At 46.8% G+C, this 19,640-nt stretch overlaps 1 protein-coding gene across 19 annotated transcripts in view; it reads right to left on the bottom strand.

Moving 5' to 3' along the window:
- The window catches only part of Kiaa1217 (KIAA1217 ortholog), an 818,936-nt gene that overhangs the window by 31,990 nt on the left and 767,306 nt on the right, over nt 1-19,640 (bottom strand). For 13 of the 19 annotated variants that reach the window (XM_041641628.1, XM_041641627.1, XM_041641635.1 and 10 more), the window contains 3 exons: nt 10,203-10,307; nt 9,641-9,690; nt 3,433-3,599 (listed from right to left, as the gene is read on the bottom strand). In XM_041641628.1, coding sequence (XP_041497562.1) covers nt 3,433-3,599; nt 9,641-9,690; nt 10,203-10,307 — 322 coding nt within the window. The remainder of the gene's footprint in view (nt 1-3,432; nt 3,600-9,640; nt 9,691-10,202; nt 10,308-19,640) is intronic. The other 6 variants (XM_041641633.1, XM_041641622.1, XM_041641638.1 and 3 more) reach the window with 1 other exon arrangement.

Here is a 19,640-nt window from a genome sequence, read left to right as displayed (position 1 = left end):
GACTCTTCTAGTGGGTTCTGCATGTCCCTAATGATAGCGCTGTACTGGACTCATAATCACACTGGGGTTGCGTTCATATTAGGTGTAGGGTAATGCAGGTGCTGAAGGAGAATCGGGGCTGCCACAGCTTATTACTCTCAATTGTTCTTGTATTAAATACACTCCCTTGGCTGAAAAGACAGAAGTTCCTGGAGGAGGGAAGCCTGGGACACGGAGAATACAAAGATTGGATGGAGATGAGGCTGTGAAGGCTGCCAGGTTACAAAACAAAGCACATATCTTCCCCCCTGTGTCTGCTCTGGAAACTGCTAACACTTCTGTGCCCAACAGCACAATGCTTGTGTCCATTTGCTCCCAGACAGAACCAATGAAGTGGAACAGTTCTCCAGGGATAAAGAAACCCATAGGGCTAGGATAGTATTGCTAAAGCCTTGGTCAAGAACTTCCCTGTTAAGAAATCAACAGTTTTACACTGTGGGTTTGAGGGTTGACGGGGCGGTAGGTGGTAGGAGATCTCTTCCAACCCTCCCAGAACCAAACAATGCCATGTACCCAAGGTGTTAACATTAACACCCACAGTAACAACTGCATCTCAAATGCTTAGGAAATAGCTAAGATGATTGTTTGTGTTCATGATAAAGCAATGCCACCCATGTCCCCAAACCAAGAGCTGCTCACTGTGGAGAACAGTTAGTGCCTACTATAGAAATGATAGATTCAGTTTGGGGGGTGAGGGCACCACAACATGGGATTTATAGGGGTGTCCAATGAGGAACACAGTTTCCAAACAACAATGGCGCTAAAACGCAGCTGCAGTGTGAGGAGGGGCATGCTGTGGGATAACCCTTCTGTACACTGTGAAAACGTGTTGCTCTCATTGTTAATAAAAAGCTGATTGGCTGATAGCTGGTCAGGATTTGCGGGGCAGAGAGAATGTGGGAAGAAGGGCAGAGTCTGAGGAGTCTCAAGCCAGATGCAGAAGAAGCAACATGGGAGGTTCACAGGTGGGGTAGCACATAGTTTAATAGAAATGGGTTAATTTAAGTTGTAAGAGCTGACTGGAGATAAGCCTAAGCTATCGGCTAAGCATTTAAAATTAATATTAAGTCACTTGTGGTTATTCGGGAGCAAATGACAGGACACAGGAAGTCTCTGCTTAAAGGAGCAGACTCCAGACAGACTGGGAAAGAAACAGGGAGGTGACAGGTGTGTCTGACCTACAGACCTGTCCTGCCCTTTGGCCTTGGGAACACCAAACAATTGAGTCTTAATTACTCTCTAACACTTGAAAATGGAAGTGTTTTATATCAGACTTGTATTTGCAGATTTTCTGGGAGTACTGAAAACATTCAGAACAGGGAGTCTAAGTCCACAGGGTTAGGGATGGCTGGAATTGAACGGCAATTGCTTTCTAAAGGGGCCGAGTCCTTTGCTTCTCCTTGCTTTCTTTGTGACTTCATTGTTAGGACACTGAGGACTGAAGACATTCTAGTTGTCATTCTAACCACCCACAGAAGCACTTCCTTTCATGGCGGAATCAAATCATTCTCATTCTCATCCTCCCCTCCCCCACATTTCTGATCCCCCCCCTTCCCTTTCTTTGCGGAGGGATGGCTCAATGCATGAGAATACTTTCTGTACAAGCATGAGGACCAAAGCTGGAATCTCTGGCACTCATATCAAATATCAAAACCAAGCATGGCTGCACAGGCCTGTGATCTCAGCCTGGAGGACAGGGACAGGTGGATCCTAAAAGTTAAATGGCTTCTGGTTCAGTGAGAGACCTTGTCTCAAAGCAGTGAAGTGAAGAGCACAGGTGCATGGGCACACGCCTGCATACTCACATGCACACACCACATACAGGTCTGCCCCTCCCCACATGCACATAAAATAAAAATAAATTTGCAAGGCAAAGAGAAGTTCACCCAAGATGGACTTTCACAGATGCCATGACTCAGAGGGGATTTCATACACCATATACCCAGGTCTGCCCCTCCCCACATACACATAAGATGGAAAATAAATTTGCAAGGCAAAGAGAAGTTCATTCAAGATGGACTTTCACAGATGCCATGACTCAGGGGGTATTTAAATAAATATACAGCAAATGTTCCAGGTGTCTAGGACAGAGAGAAAGTGAGCGGATGGTGGCTGTCTGAGCACTAAGCAATTTGCTGTGTTTTGTCAACCCTCACCATGTACTCCGGGACCTCAGGTCTTCCAAACCAGCTGCCCTTATTTTACATTTTAATTAAAATTAGAAGAAGTGATTTTGAGACAGGATCTCCTTTTGCAGTATAGGTTGGCCTTGAACTCATGATCTTACTGCCTCAGCCTCCCAGTGCTGGGATTAGAGACTTGGGTATGACTCGCAGCCTGGTTCTAGCTGCCACTCCCCCCTTTCCACTGCTAGACACTGGTGGGAACGCACACTCTTAGCTTTAATTAGGTGGTGGAACATGTTGGGTTTATGCCACTGGGGTGCAGAAGAGCTGCGGTTCAAAGTCCTTTCTTCCCTGAACCTCACCATTTGGGAATTGCTTCCACTAGCCGTAGAGGAGACCCGCCCATGTGACTGCCCCAGCTACTGGGTGTGTTCAACTCCAATAATATTTGGATTGTGAGCTTCTTAAAGGAGGTCAAAGAGATGTCTCCATAAAGCCCAAGCTAGGACTTTGTCCTCCACGTTCAAGTCCTTGTCAGAGACAGGGAGGGCGAGGCTGCACTGGAGGCAAACAGGTGACCTCAGGCAGTGCTGTGCTATCCCAACTCCTTAGGACTCGAGGCAGGAGCTGGAATAGCTTAGTTTATCAGGTTGTCAGTGCTTGCTGACAGAGCTCTGAGATGTGAAGGGTTATTTTTGCCCTCACTTTGATTGCCTATAGCTCAGGGATGAGAAGGACACTGGAGACCTGGAACACAGCACCCGAACAAAACGCAGATGCTCTGTGCTCAACAAGTCACCCACTGGAGCTTTCCTCACCCTTACTAATTCATCTTCTGTGCTAAACTCACAGTGGTAAAGATGAGGAGGAGTCTATGCTGAACTCATATTTCTTGAGGAGCAGGGACGGGCTTCCACCACACAGAACTGGCAACCTTGACTGGTAGCATGCCCCATGGGGCAGTTCTCCTCTCGCTCTCTTCTAAAAAAGCAAGTGCTGGAAGGTTCTTTTTCTCATGTAAAGCACTTACTGCCAAAGGAAGCTGTCATGCACTGGCTATATATATAGTGGAAGGTTCTAGACCAGGCTTACAGGTAAACAAGGGAGCTGTGTTATTATGATCATATGTGTGGGACCTTCAATTAGCTCCTAGAGAGGGTAGGTAAAGGGGCCCAGGGAAGTCGCAGCAGAGCTGGGGCTATGGGGTTGGGGGCAGAAAGTCAGATCCCAAGCCACTAAGACACAGGGACACATCTGTGAGAGGTACCTGGAGCTGCCTCATCTGCTGGAGCTGGAGTCTGAGTTCAACCACGTTCCGCCTCATGTCAAGCAGACTCATGTGGATGGATGAGGTACCAGCAGGCAGGGCTTGGCTGGGAGGCAGTGGGGCCTCCAAAGTGCCCAGACTCTTCCCAGCTGAAACATGGACCGTTCCTGTGAGGAGGAAAAAAAAAAAACAACAAAATCAAAAACCAGCAAAGGCCTTAGAATGCAGACAGCACCTGAGCTGTGAGGCCTATCTCCATACAGAGGACTAAAAAATTAATTAAGAAAACACCAGGAGGGGGCTGGAGAGATGGCTCAGTGGTTAAGAGCATCGCCTGCTCTTCCAAAGGTCCTGAGTTCAATTCCCAGCAACCACATGGTGGCTCACAACCATCTGTAATGAGGTCTGGTGCCCTCTTCTGGCCTGGAGACATACACACAAACAGAATATTGTATACATAATAAATAAATATTAAAAAAAAAAAGAAAACACCAGGAAAACAATAGGTCACAGAATGCTAAGAGTTTCAGTGTGGAACCACCATGTTCTAGAAGCTTCGCTGTCTTGGGATGGCAGAGCAGGGTTTACAGCATGAAGCCATGTCAAGGAGGCTAAGTATCTCGGCTGCTGCCAGTCCCTCTGTATCCATCTATTCCCCCTCCCTCCCTCTTCTCTCCTCCCTCTTTATCCCCTTATGCTGTGATTCCTCCACTTTCCCTTTTCTTTTTCTCTAAATGCACAGAGTTTCATAGACAAAAGTTGAAAAGTATATTGGACAAAATATTAACAACATTTCTGGCTGCTGGTATTCTAATAATCATATCACTAAATTTTAGATTTTTAAAATCTGTTATATATGTATATATATATATATATATATATATATATATATATATATATATATCATTCCAGAGTAAGGGAGGATTTAATTTCTGGGTCTTCATAGATCATGCTGAGTGACCATCTCCTGCTGGTAGGTGGACATGGGACATGCTGGAGATAGAGACCGGAAAGTAATCAGCACAAGGTAAACTTGGCTTCTAAAACCTCTTTGGTTTTAGTAAGATTTTTGTGCATTATCACCCTTTGTCAGAAAACACGATTTTCCTTTAAAATTCTTTAGGAAAGAAATTAAAACCAAAGGCAATGGAAAGAGTCGTCTAGGCTGGAGCTAGGAGCACGGCTCAGTGGTGGAGTACTCTGAGGGCCTGGGCCTGGGCCGGGGCTAGGAGCACAGCTCAGCGGTGGAGTACTCTGAGGGCCTGGGCCTGGGCCGGGGCTAGGAGCACAGCTCAGCGGTGGAGTACTCTGAGGGCCTGGGCCTGGGCCGGGGCTAGGAGCACAGCTCAGCGGTGGAGTACTCTGAGGGCCTGGGCCTGGGCCGGGGCTAGGAGCACAGCTCAGCGGTGGAGTACTCTGAGGGCCTGGGCCTGGGCCGGGGCTAGGAGCACGGCTCAGCGGTGGAGTACTCTGAGGGCCTGGGCCTAGGCCGGGGCTAGGAGCACGGCTCAGCGGTGGAGTACTCTGAGGGCCTGGGCCAGGGCTAGGAGCACGGCTCAGCGGTGGAGTACTCTGAGGGCCTGGGCCAGGGCTAGGAGCACGGCTCAGCGGTGGAGTACTCTGAGGGCCTGGGCCAGGGCTAGGAGCACGGCTCAGTGGTGGAGTACTCTGAGGGCCTGGGCCAGGGCTAGGAGCACGGCTCAGCGGTGGAGTACTCTGAGGGCCTGGGCCTGGGCCGGGGCTAGGAGCACAGCTCAGCGGTGGAGTACTCTGAGGGCCTGGGCACAGCTCCTCACTTATTCCCTAGCTGCCACTTATTCTCCATCTTTTGTTCAATTTATGTACGACTCATACATTTTGCAAGCCCATTGGGGAGGGTCAGAAGGTTTAAAGAATCTTTGCTAGATGGTTTGGCCTTTTAAAGAGAATGCAAAACTATGGAACAGGCCCCCAGAGTAAATGCTGAATGTGTATCTCTCTCTCTCTCTCACACACACACATGCACACACACATACACACTCACACACAGATACATAAACGCAGAAACACACATAGATACATATACACATGTACACAGACACACACACACACATAGACAAACACACACATGTACACACACAGCACTTCTGGCTATTCTTAGGGAACAGGCCCCCAGAGTAAATGCTGAATCTGTATCACACATACATAGACACACACGCACACTCTCACACACATAGATACACACATAGACTGTACACACACAGACACATACACACCTATATACACACAGACGTTTGGGCTATTCTTATGAACCTCAGTGGTCATTCACACCATCACCGGGCAGGTCTTGAGAAACTTTTATATGTATCCCTCACACACAGATCATCGTCACCCTCAGAGAAGCCAGTATCTGCCATCTGTGCAGCTGTTGAAAAGACTGTTTTCCACTGCGAGGACAAAGGAAGAGAACATCCAGTGACATCTCCTGCTCCAGCAGTGTGTCATAATTACTCAGTGTCTTCCAAGGTCAGGTATTCTGACAGGGAACAACTACCAGCTCCAAGTTGTCGCTTTTGAATCAGACAGCCTGTGCCTTGTGTGTAGGCAAAGATACATGTGTACAGGCATGAGAACCCCCGATATCACACCATACGTTATCTGCAGAGTAAATGGAACCACCCTGGTTCCACTTCAGTAAAAATGACACTGTGAAAACCAACCTGTCCTGCCAGCTCCTCAGCCAAATGAAGGCCCATTCCTTGTGCATACCATGTGATCCTAGCGCATGCTGGGGTACCAGTTTATCTCACCAATCTTTCTTATTTATTTATTTATTTAGTGTGTGTGTGTGTGCACACATCTCGATTCTCACCTTCCAACTGTCAGTGGCTTCTGGGATCACACTTGAGTTGCTAGGTTTGCACAACAAGCACCTTTACCCAAAGAGCCAACTCATAAAGAGAACAGACTCCAGCCTGCATGTTTTTGTTATAGCTGAATGCTTATATCAGGCTTCAAAAACATTTTCAAAAACCAGCTTCTTTATGGAATGCATATTATTTAAGAATACATCTTTTTCAATAACAGCTAGTTCTACTGCATGTGGTTTTTGGTCCCAGCAATTCCCTGAAATGGCTGCTCATAAAGTGGCCAGCAATGGTTCCTCTCCAGGGACCATGACGTCATCTAGCATCACTGGTCTTTGTTGTCTGTCAGTCACTTCTTTCCTTTGTTGTCACATTGAGATGTCTCTTCCTTGCCTTCTTCCCTCTCTGCTGCTCCATCTTCTTGAGTCTCTTCTCTAAATCCTCCCTCCATTAACCTTTGAGATCGGGCGCCTGCTGTCCTAGGTCTGCTCTTCTCTCTGGCCATGTTTTGAGGAGCAAGTCCATCCTCTTCCACCATCTGTCCAGCTCACTGCCCCCCTCAGCCTCCAGTTATCTTCAGAGTCACATACCAGTGGCTTCAAGTCACCCCCAGCCTTTCCTACAAGCAGATTCAATTCATTATCTCCTCTCACCTCCCCACAAACTGCTTTCTGTGTCTATTTGATTTTTGCCAAGGTCACTATTATCCACTTCAATATTTAGGCCAGAACCTGGAAGCTGTTCTCACTCTCCATTTTTCCATGTATAAGCTTGAGCAAGCAACTCTCAGTACTTGGTTTAATGGGTATTGGTGTTACCCTGTGGGCTAAGGAAGTCAACAGTTGTAACTGCTTAGCCCAATGTCTGAGCAAGAGTGAACCTTACTGGCCTTGGCTGAATGGGAAAAAGGACCATTTTCTCTACCTCTGTCTAGAGTCTCAGCAAGTATGGAGCTCTGGGAGTGATCCAATAGCTAGCAAGGATCTACAGCAAAGCCCTGAAATGCAGACTCAGGATGGAGAGGACCTAGTACTGGGGACTCCAAGTAAGCCCCACTCATGCTGGAATCACAAGACCTGGAGTTGGTATGTCACACCCACAGATGGGTAGTCATGTTCAGTTTCTTGCCAAGTCTAGTAAGAAGACACAACATACAGTTTGTCCCCAGAATCTTACTCCTAGGGGTAATTGATCTTGGTTAGTTTACATCTTAAAATCATCATCATCACCACCATCACTATCATCACTATCATCATCATCACCATCAAAGTCCTCATCACCACCACCACCATCATCGTCATCACAACCACCACCACCACCATCATCACCATCACCATCATCATCATCACCATCACCATCATCATTGCTATCGCCATCACCACCATCATCACCGTCATCATCATTGTGGGGGGAGTGATGTACATGACATAGCATGTAGTTGCAGGTCAGGGTACTACTCTGGAGTCCATTCTCCCCTACCTCTCTGTAGGTCCTGGGGATTGAGGTCACCAGGCTTGCACAAGGGCCTTTAGCCCCGGAGACATCTCACTGGCCCTTGGCTAGTTAGGTCTTAACAAGTGTACACGTGATGTGAACTTAGTGTGCCTCACTGTAACAGAACTAACACTGGAGCAGGTTTAGAAAGACTGCCATCAGCTGGGGGACTCAGAGCATCTTAACTTACTATGTGTGTCTGCTTCTCTCTGCAAGATACAGGTTAAGTGTGCTGAGACAACAAACAACGTAATATACATGGTACGCCTCAGAAGGGCCTTCTGCTCCTTTGTGTCTACAGTAAATTACACATTTCTAGTGTAACCAGGAAGTCTGGACTTCATTTGTGTTGACCTTTGATCAAATGAGTTCCTTGCCTTCTATATCAGTCTGTCATTTGTCCATACACAGGGAACACTGCTTATAGTTGACTTCCTAGGAGCATGGAAGAATTAATCCATTTTGGGCACTGTACTGGCTGCTGTGGCAACTAAACCCCTGTGGGCAGTATGCAGCCTTGGTACATTCATTAGAAAGAGAAAGACCAAACTGGGCAGAGACACAGGAGGGAAAACCACTTGCATTGCCAGTGGCATTGCCGATGCTTTGCATAGACCATGTGACCACTATGATCGTCTGTCCCCCACAGTTACTAATCAATACCACATGACCACTATGACCGTCTGTCCCCCACAGTTACTAATCAATACCACGTGACCACTATGACCGTCTGTCCCCCACAGTTACTAATCAATACCACTGAAGGCTTTAGTGTTAGTAGTTTCGTTCTATTCTCTGAGGTTCATAATAAATAAGAAAATGAGTGAATAAATATCCCCAGAGCCAACTGGCAAGTGTTCTGAAGTCAAGTTTAGTGATTTCCATGAAATAACTGTCTGGGTTCAGCCCAGGCCCCTGACTGATTTCTAAGCTGAACGCGGGAGAAACCTCCTTAAAACTGAGTGCTAGGCTCTGCTCCACCGAGGGGAGCCAGAGGCAGGGGTGTTAACCTACAGCCCTAATCCTATTCACATTCCTATGCTGCATGAGACCAGAAGATGTGGTTTCCCCAAATTAGGGGTTCATTTCTGTAGAGTCTCGGCATGTGAGCGTGCTCCTGACGTGATCTGTTTCTAACCCAGCAGGCAAGAAGACAGCATCTTCCTCAGGGAAGCCTGCCTGGGGACTGCAGGATCAGGCTGTCACCAAACAGAGGTGGTGACATCAGGAAGTTATGCTGGTGACAGAGTCAGTCCACCTTCAGGGGAATGCTAGCGCTTGAAAGGAAAGTCAGGAATCCTGCTCATTCCCTTTTCCTATCTAGACTTTTGTAAGTGGTTACTTCAGACTTGCCCACTCCCCTACATCCAGGCTAACAGCCTGGGATCTACCAATGGCTTCACTCTGCACATAGGGGACTGCTGAGTTACCTCAACCTGGAAGGATCCTTTCCTCTTTCCCTTCCCTAAGTTCTAGGTCCCCTTTATACTCCACTATTGCCTTTCTAGGGGACACTTTCAATCCAGGCAAGTCTTTCGCGTAGCTTTATCCCATAATGCTTGATACTCAACCCACATATATTTTCAACTTTTCTGTGCATTTGAAGTTGTAGGCAGGCAGCACCATGTTTTACATTACATATCCACTCTGCACACCAGTGCCTGGAACAGAGGTAAGGGCATACGAGTGACCGAGTGAATGAGCAATGAAGGCAGTAATTTCTGCACTGCAGGAAGCTGTAGTAGCAATGGAGTTCTCTTGGACACTTCTGCATCATAGCAACTGACTTGGAGAAACACTGAGTACATGTGAAGCCAGCCAGAGCTGACTGAAACTCACGGCCCTCCAGAGCTCCTGGGAACACTCACCTGCACCATCTGTTTGGTTCCTGCTGCCCGTGGCTTTCATCATTTTCTCACTGAATAAAAGAAAGAAGAGAGTCAACTCTACAGTTTTCAAAGTCCCATCATCTTTCCCTGACCCTTCTATTCCTAAGAATTAGCGGTGATGGATTAAGCAATGAAAGTGTTTGACACCGGCTCCATGCTGCCCGAGATGGAAAAGGCTTCCCAGGTGTGTGCTGACACAGGCAGATGTAGCTGGGCACACAGTGGTTTTCAGATGGTGGTGGATGTGGACACACGTGGATGGTAGGAACAGGCACTGCGAGGCAAGTGGTCCATGAAGCCACATGCACTGGGAAGCACAATGACCCTTCTTGGGCCAAAGTATTACCTTTGTCCAAGAATTCCCGGAAGTAAAACAAACAAACAAACAAAAAACAACCCCCACAATGTAATTTATAAAGATGTAAACATGTCAGCCCTAAAATGATCACAGAGGAACAAACTTCAGTGAATGAATGGCTGTAGTGGTTAAGGAGAAGCGAGCTGAATTATGTTTTGTGCTGCACGGCTGGCTTCTTTTTACCTAGACGTCTCTTTGCTACTACTCGTAATGGGCCCTTTAAAAAGTGCAGACTGAACAAGGCCAGTTAGACTGGCAATCTGCTTTTCCATGGCTTGCATCCTCTCTCTGCAAAACAAGAGAATTGTCTGTTAAAGCTGTTGACTTTCAGATGGGTTCTGCTAGGAGAAAGATCCACCTGCGGGCTATAAAAGGTACCAGCCGACAGGCTGCCAAAGTCTACCCAAACCTGGAGCACTGAAGATGTATGAAGACTGAGGCCAAGATGTATTGACAAGAATGGAGTGAAGAGACTGTGATCTCACAAAAAAGACAATGCTCAGGCCAGCAGAGGCCGCCCAGAAAACAGCATCTCCCTCGGGAGCATCTCCTCACATAGCATGCGTTTTCCCGCCTTCTTGCCCTGTGAGAGGAGACCTCAGTGGGACTGGCTATCCGCAGGGCCAGGCCCTGCATTCATACATGCCTCTAGGCTGCTCTTCCCAGCTGGGACGCTGCAGGCTGGTTTCAATGTAAAAGATGGGGGTGTTTGTTGCATGTGTAGTTATACTTGTTTTATAGCCCAAGGGCAGACAAACAAGCGCCTCTTGTCAACACCATGGAGAATACAATTGAAATCAATAAGAGGTTGAGAGTAGGTGATGCTCAGTTTAATGGTGTAGAAGACTTAGCCTGGAGGATTTTGCAGGATCAAGAAAGAAAAATATACTCAACAACTCAATCATGAACACACTAATCCCCCCACCTCAGTTACTGCCTATGGACAGGTGCTGTACCTTTGTCTTCAGGTCTCTGGGGTGCTCCAATCAGGTATTTGAAACAGGCTCACCTGTCTACATCGCAGACAATGGATGTAAAATAGGACCACGTGTATAATAGAATTCCTAGTCTACAAACAGCACACTCATACACGAGCTGTGGCTCTTCAGAGCAAGCCAACTTCTTTATCTGATACTCCATGGAGAGAGAGCAGCAGAGTGGCAATCCAGCCTTTCACTACAGAAACAACCGTTGAGGCTGGGCCCATGGACAGACAGGGCCTGAACTTTGCGGCAATCAAGAGCATCCTTGAGCTTTGAGGCTTTGCGTCTTGCCTTTGGTCTAAAATCTTGACCGCCTTATCAATTACTAAGTGTAACTTTGCAGTTACCAGCTCTGACTTGATTCCGCATGCTTTCTTCAGTTTAAACGGACAGGGCTGTTACGACATGAGGTTTCTTTCTCGTATGTCATGCGGGTGGTTAGCTAATGGTTGCAAAGGCAAGCAGCCCCAGAGAGTGATGTATTCTACTAGGGTAGAGATAATTGCAAATGCCAAGGATGGACGCACATCTGCACAGACTGACTGTTGATATACACAGGCCCAGCAGACAACGTCAGTCTCTGAACTGAGGCATTTGCAGGCACCCCTGTGTACTTGGCATCCTCTTTCCCACAAAAGGATCAACAGGTCAAGGAAAAAAGTTAGTAAAAAAAATTCTAACAAGAAAATCAGGTTAGTAAAAACTCTTCAGAAAGCCCATGTTTATCAGTGAGTCACAGTAGCACCTCAGAAGTGATGAGGATAGCGATTAGCCACAGTGTCTGCCACATAGGAGACACAAATGGACACAAACACTTGGGAAACTACTTATCTGAAAGAAAATGCCAGTGCAGAGTGAACGGTATTATCCCTATCATTCATTGCGCAGAAGATGGAGAGAAATGCAATGTATAGACCGGTGCACATCTACAAGGAATAACCAAGACTCTGCTTAGAGGAAAGAGCAAGAAGAAATCTTGGCATCATAACACTGGTTGTGGGGGCAGCACAGATCCACTGGCACTGCAGCACTGGCTACGGAGGCAGTGCAGGTCCACTGGCACTGCAGCACTGGCTACGGAGGCAGTACAGAGGGGCCACAGGGTTTCCTACCATTTTCTTTCTCTCGGGGGACATAGGCTTCTCCACTAAGCTTCCCCTCTATAGTTAGTGGTTTGGGGAGGCAGAGAAAGAACGATAATTCCTCACTTGCACCCCACTGCCTGATTCTTCAGGGTTCACACCAACACAAGTGTAGAACAACTTGGGACAGCAATTTAGATGCTTGGAGCAAAAGGCCTATGTGTGATCCAGGTATCAACATGCTTGGTTCTGTACTTAGTAACCATGAGTTGGGGCATGAATACTCCCTGGGTGGCCTCTTCCTGGCTATGGCATCAACAGGGCCACCAAGGAGGAGACACCAAGTTAGATGCTCTTTGACATTCTCCCTGTGATTGATAGAACCTTGAACCAAACGTAGAGGGGCCACAGTTCTCTTCCACTCCAAGGTGGGGTCAGTGCAGTGGAGGCAGTAATGGGACAGCACACTGACCCCAAAAGTGTGTGCCAATGTCTCAGCCAAAACCACTTCGTGAAAATACAATTCTTCTGACACATGGTAATGAGAAAACTTTCCTTCATATTTAATCATCGAAGTGTTTCTGGTTTCAGGATTCATTTGAGGGAGATTATCTGATTTATAAATTCATAAATAAGATTGCCTTTCCATTTCATGGTTGGTAATCTGGAAACAATTACAGCAAGTGGAATATGTGCAGCCTTCTCCCGTGATGAAATGCTATGAGGAATGTTTAATACGAAAAGGGGAAAAAATAGAAGAAATGTAGCGGAAGAAGAGAAATTAGGCACGACCCTGCCATTTACTGCAGTGGCAATTCTGTGTGATAACCGTCCGAATATTGAGGACACTTAGGCTAATTCTTACCAGTTTCACTTGGTTTAAGGTATTATGGGCTGGTATAATTACTGTAGAAAAGACAGCTCAAAAGTGATTTTATAAACCATTTTATATCATTCCCATAGACCGTATTTATACGATTAGTAGGGGACGGTTAACTAGTCATTTAGTGCTGTAAATCAGCTGCTTGGCTTCACAAATCTTTTTTGAGGCCCAAACAACATGAATAAAAAATACAAGGCAAATTTAGGGAAGGTGTTATACCGAGCATCAACAGGCCCCTGATTCTGTTTGCATTCCTCCCTGCCCGGGGTCTGTGTGTGCAGGTGAAGGGAGGCCATAGGGCTCGAGGGCCGCCCTTGCTGCCTTCCGAGCAGAGGGAAGAAAACGTTGTGTGCTCGAGGAAGTATTTTTAGCCAGCGGGTTTATTCATGTGACTTTTGATTCAAGTTTCACCTTTAATCACTTTTGATTATGGGTATGTCTGTGTTCTGAAGGAGGCCTCCTTGAGCCTGGATTAGTTTCTTATCTTTGTCTTGTTAAGAAAATTAATACCAATTAGGAATCAAGTTGACACCTTACTAAGTGAAGACCAGAAATTCTTAATGATGAATTCCATAGGATGCATGCAAGTATGCATGAGTGTGTGCATGCAAACACGTGTGTGCATGTATGTGGAAGCAGACACTGATGCTGAGTATCTTCTGGAGTCAATCCCCACCCTATATTTTGAGTCTCTCAGTGACGCAGGAGCTCATTCATTCAGTCAGGCTGGTGGCTGATGAGCTTCAAGCACCCACCTGTCTCCATGTGCTGGGGATTTGAACTCAGGCCTGCACTCTATCTCCCCAGCCCCCAAAGAATATGTTTCCAAAGATACAAGAAAGATACAGAGCAGCTGGCTGAAACCAGTCAAGCACACTAATGTGCATTAGAAATTCAGCCCTCCTTAGTCAGTTCCCCCATCACTAAAATTAGCTGTGTAAGGCAGTAAGTCACAACTACCGGAGCTGAGACCGCTATTCTAAGAGTGCTAAGTGGTCCCTAAATTCACTTCTTTTATTTTATTTTATTGTTATTTATTTATTTATTAAAGATTTCTGTCCCTCCCCCAATAAAGTCCCCCTCCCTCGTCAGCCCAAAGAGCAATCATGGTTCCCTGTCCTGTGGGAAGTCCAAGGACCACCCACCTCCATCCAGGTCTAGTAAGGTGAGCATCCAAACCGCCTAGGCTCCCACAAAGCCAGTACGTGCAGTAGGACCAAAAACCCATTGCCATTGTTCTTGAGTTCTCAGTAGTCCTCATTGTCCGCTATGTTCAGCGAGTCCGGTTTTGACAGAGACAGAGACCCGCATTGGAGCACCGGACAGAAATCTCAAGGTCCAAATCAGGAGCAGAAGGAGAGAGAGCACGAGCAAGGAACTTAGGACCGCGAGGGGTGCACCCACACACTGAGACAAAGGGGATGTTCTATTGGGAACTCACCAAGGCCAGCTGGCCTGGGTCTGAAAAAGCCTAAATTCACTTCTGACCATAATCTTTTATGACTTGTTGTTGTTCCTTCTTGCTACCATTAGGGAACTAATACTTTAACTTCTCGTTTCCAGACTAAGTTATCTAATTGGGGGCTAAATAACCAAGAGACCATTCCCGACTCTCTGAACCATCTTAACTTCTCATTGAGGCATCTGGACTTGTTGAGAGGATATGGATGGAGTTAGCAGCTGGAGTCTATTACCCATCTGCCCTCTGCTTCTGGAGTGAGCAGGAAGACTGGGCATGCTTTGTCCCCCCTACCGTGGCTTCAGTCATTGCAATGTGCCCCCTGTTTCTGAATTTAGAATTATTTGGGAGGATCTGGAAGGCATTGGGAGAGGGGCAACCATAATTGGAATACAGTTTATGAAAGAAACATTTCAATTAAAAAATAATAAAAAGAAAAAAGCAAAACAAAAAGAATTACTTGTCTAAGTTGTCTTCCAAAGTCAGGAGCCCCTGCAATTTGTGGCATTCAAGCAGAGCAAGTTGCCTTTCTGTCACATACACTGTCACCTGACAAGAAGCAGTTTACATGATAGGTGATTTATTGTGTCTCATGACCTAAGAAGAACCTACAGAGCTCATGGTGGCAGGAGCACATCTCTGGGACGCCACACCTCTTGATAGACAGCGTGGGACAGACAGGTGGCCAACAAGCCAGGTTGGCTGGGGTACAAATCTTCATCCTTGGCAACCTGTTTCCTACAGCCTGGTCTGGATATTCAAACATATGAAGGGGGAGGGGAGCTTCAATTTATATTAAAAACATAGCCTTGTTCCAATCTGCCATCTTTTAAAGCATTAAGATCCATACCAACAACCCTTCTAGAAGCCTGACATTACAGATTCTTAAACACATTTGCTGTTACGTTCTGGCATCAGGTTCCAACCTAGAACGTTTTTACTGTCTAGGCCTGAACTCTAAACTCCTCTTGAAGTCACACACTCTGTCTTCAGTTCCCTTGTTCATAGACTAGCCCCTTCTCTGTATCCTGACCTTGCCTTCTTTCTTCCAGCCATCAATAGTGTCTAGACAGTCCCTGGGGGTTTACTTGTTCCTTCCGTTTTCTAAAGTTCAGCCTGAAGACACTGGCCTGCAGTGGGACAACATACCATGGTGGGACATGTGTGCTGGAGGAGCCCTCTTCAGTGGCATGATGGCCAGGAAGATGGGGTCAGGGCGAGGTGGAGAGGAAGGGGAGAGGCAAGGATCTTGATATTCCCTTCAAGGGTGTGCCAGGCCCTAAATAAGCTAACTTCTTTCCCTAGGCCCCAACTCCTTAATGTTCCATCACTTCCAACAACACTACAAAACCAAATCTTCAACAATTGTCTTTAGGGAACTGTTTAGATCCAAACTATAATAGTGCCTAGTGTAAGTACTACCACACTCCCCTCCCCACATCCTGTCAAGACCCTCTTGCTTCTAGGCTCTTTTCCAGCCTTCCAGATCCCATGTGAGCCTGGCTTTGCTTCCTGACTGTCTGAGGAGGGCAACAAATGAGAAGAACTGGCCCCTGTGACACTTAACCTTACAACGACATCTTACAATGTCATTTTCTGTTGGTTTCCAAAAGACTGGGTGAGGTATCATTTCACTAGACAGCCATGTTTTCCTAAGCCAGATAAAACACAGCAGCCAAGCCAAAGGCGCTTACCTAAGATGCATTGCATTTGACATTATTACTAGTGTTGCTGTCACAGTGCTCAGATTGCACCCAGGGCCCTCACATTGTCTCCAGGTGTTCTACCACCAACTTGCACCTGAACCCTGCACTTACACTGGGATGTACAAAAATACAAACACATGTCTGGCTTGGTAGCAAGCCTGGAGCCCACTCGTGGACGAGGGTAAAAGGCTGTTTGTACATGCTCTGAGGCCCCGAGAGAACAAAAGTCTACAGTGGAACGAGAGGAGAAAAAGCCAACATTGGGCCGTCCCCTCTAGTTCTCAGCTCTTCACAGACTAGAAACCAAAGCAGCTTGTTTTCCTCAGCGCCATGGAAGAGGGTTGATTATCAAGTTCAAGTTCACCTTGGCCATGACTTTGGGTGTAGACACCATGACAGGAAATGGGGAATCATGACACATGAATGTTCTTCCCTTCATCTCAGGCTTAAGAAGCCCTAAGGTGACATGAAGTAGTTACACCCAAACTAGGATTCTGTGGTGTGCGTATGTCCTTGGCACCGTCCACCAAAAGCTCCCGGATAATCAGCCAGAAATGCAACCCTTCCTAAGAGCTGGCACATGAAGCCAACGCGGAAGCTGGGGGGAATGGGTGGGGCCCATAGACTAACAGTACTGATGTGGGTGCTATAGCAAGTGTAGCAGAAGGGAGCCAACTAAAACAATCCCAGCGAAAGCACAGACCAGGAGCTGATGATTTGTGTTCTGACTGACAGAGGTGACTCCTCTACAAATTCAAACAACACTTATTGTGCTAGTCAGTGTTCGAGGGATTGAAGACACAGAAGTAAGGCTTTGCACACACACACACACACACACACACACACACAGAGAGAGAGAGAGAGAGAGAGAGAGAGAGAGAGAGAGAGAAAGAGAAAGAGAGAGAAAGCCTGGTGGGACTGAGTGAGTAGTCAAGGAGCTACTGTGTCTACAGTAGTGAAGGAGGGAAGGGCAATAGGAACCAATGCAGGGTCCCACAAGGAAGGCAAACCCCAGGATTTATTTGCAAATCAGGAACCTTTTCAGAATGAAAGGGAGTCACTGGTTACTATGGAAGGCCAGAGGTAAATCTGACTGGCCCCAGACTAGCTGCAAAGTGTGTCCTTCCAGATGTGGGCCATTTTTCAGGCCGTTGGCCAGACTGTGAATGTGATGGTAGCTGAGGTCAGGACATTTGAGGACTCAGATTTTAACTGGATCCTATGACTTCTCTGCTGAGAACAGCCCAGAGTAGATGGACTCTGAGTGGGGAGCCAGCTTAGAAAATTATATGATAGTCAAGAACAGCTTCTCTTAGCTGATGGCATTTGGGTGAAGCCCTGAGGTTGGAGAGGAGCCAGTCCGGCGGCTGTTCACTGGCAGTAAGCACCAAGCGGGCACAACCACAAATGCAGTCTTCAAAGCAGGTGAGTTCCTGCCAAGTTTAGACTCAGGGGCCAGCACACATGCAGTGGCGTCCATGGCAGGGAATGCCGAAGGTCTGCGGGAGTTGGCATCTTCAATGTCTTCCAAAGGCTGATGGGTTAAAGGATTCATCCCTAGCCTGTGGTACGACAGGGCAGTGGAAATTCTGCAAAGTGGTTTCAATGGAAGGAGGCCAGGTCATAGGAGGTGTGCATGCCTATGATGGGGATACATGACCTTGGTCCTTCTTGCTTCCTGGCTGTCATGAAATGCAGAGGGCTCTTCTGCCACACACTCCCACCTTGATAAAAGTGCAGCCACAGGCTCAAGGTGAGAGGGCCAAGTAAATGTGGACTGAAATCCTTGAACCATGATCCATGAGCCCTTCCCCTTAGTAAGCTACATGTCTTGAGTGTTTTGTGACAGTGACGGAAAGGGCACAGAAAGCAGAACTCTCAACACCCAGCGGTCATAGGGCCAACAGGTTCTGGCATTGTTAAGAGAGTTGCCCTTGGTCTCATCCACTACTTACAAAGATCATATCTGAAATACAGCTGGAGTCAGGATCCTAGAATTGAATGGTTTCTCAGGAGGAACTTATTCAGCCCTCATAATTCTCTCTGTTCTGGTTCAGTGATTCTGACGTCAGGAGAGAGAGAGAGAAAAAAGAAGGGTGTATCAAATCAGACAAGTGGGTCAAAGCTCAGACACACCCAGGACAGGGCTCCCAAGGTGCACCGCTTCTGCAGCCAGATGGGTTCTTCACAGAACAGTAAATGCGGTCGGGAAGCACTCCCAGTAGTTACTCTATTTCAGTTTACTCTCTGTGCGGGCTGTATTACTTGGGACCTGAGAATAGCCCCAGGCCAGTGACAAGACACATTTTTCTCTTGGATCTGGATGGCCACCTAACTAGATAGCTTCATGTTTTTATGCTCATAAGACTCTTTCTTGATCAGACAGCTTTCAGGATCACCAAGTGGTTTTTGCACCTCTTTTCATCAGAACTAAGGGGTGCGACCTTTCAAGATTACAGCAGGCACTGAGTTTCAGCAGAGTGCAGTAGCCACGGCTGCCCTGCAACGGTGACGCACAGCCTGGGGTCAAGTGTTTCATTTCCTGTTGGCTCTGGCAGTGACTCTAGCTACCACACCCCAGAGCCAGCCAACTTGAAATCATCAATTTTGGATTTTCTTTCTCTTCCCTGAGGGTGTTCTTCAATATTCATGCTCTGGAGTGGTGCCCCATTTTTTTTTTTTTTTTTAAAATTCAGGTCCAAACTGGTAGAAACAGCTATTCATTTCTGTTACAGACTGTAACTTATTTCCAACTGACAGTGTTGGACACTAGGAAGAGCTGGTCCTGGGGTAGTTGTGAATATAAGCTCCACTGTTTCTGTAACAGAATCGTATGACATTGTCTACATGGAGCTCAACTTCTCCTGAAATGCTGGGATTACAGGAGTGGCTCCCGTGCCTGCCTTCTACCTACTTTAGCTGTAAAACCCTAGTGTGGACTCCAAAGAAATACAATGACTCAGGGCTGGGTGGAGGTGTGGCACATCTTTTATCCTAGCGCTTGGGAGGCAGAGGCAGGTGGATCTCTGAGTTTGAGGCCAGCCTGGTCTACAGAGTAAATACCAAGAGAGCTAGGGTTACACAGGAAAATCCATCTCTAAAATTCAAAGACAAATGAAAAACAAAGCAAAAACAATGACTCAGAAAAAGAAGAAAGACGTTTCCTATCTGTGCCCTCTCTAAAATTCTTACTGAGATCATCTTTCCAGTCACTGGTAGGTGATGGAGGAGGAAGGGACCTACTACCTCTATTACAAGGCAAACAGTATGGAGGCAGTGTGGTATTGAGACCCCAGTTTACTGGAATGGCTCTGGTTATCACACTCTGAACTGTGTCTCCTTATATCTTTTTTAAAGTCAGGCTACAGGGCAGAGGCCTCCAAATTCCCTTTAGCTCCAAGGCTGGACAAGGAGCACATGATTTGACTTACAGCAGTACAGTAAAAAAATGTGGATTTTTAAAAAAGACCTACCATTTTTGGAACTTTGGAATTAATGATTAGACTTA

The sequence above is a fragment of the Microtus oregoni genome, unplaced genomic scaffold (assembly GCF_018167655.1).
Source record: "Microtus oregoni isolate MIOR12 unplaced genomic scaffold, Mior012 000070F_ref0000104, whole genome shotgun sequence".
Lineage (NCBI taxonomy): Eukaryota > Metazoa > Chordata > Mammalia > Rodentia > Cricetidae > Microtus > Microtus oregoni.
The sequence above is the reverse complement of the archived record's forward strand: the minus strand, read 5'-3'. Positions and strand labels throughout refer to the sequence as shown.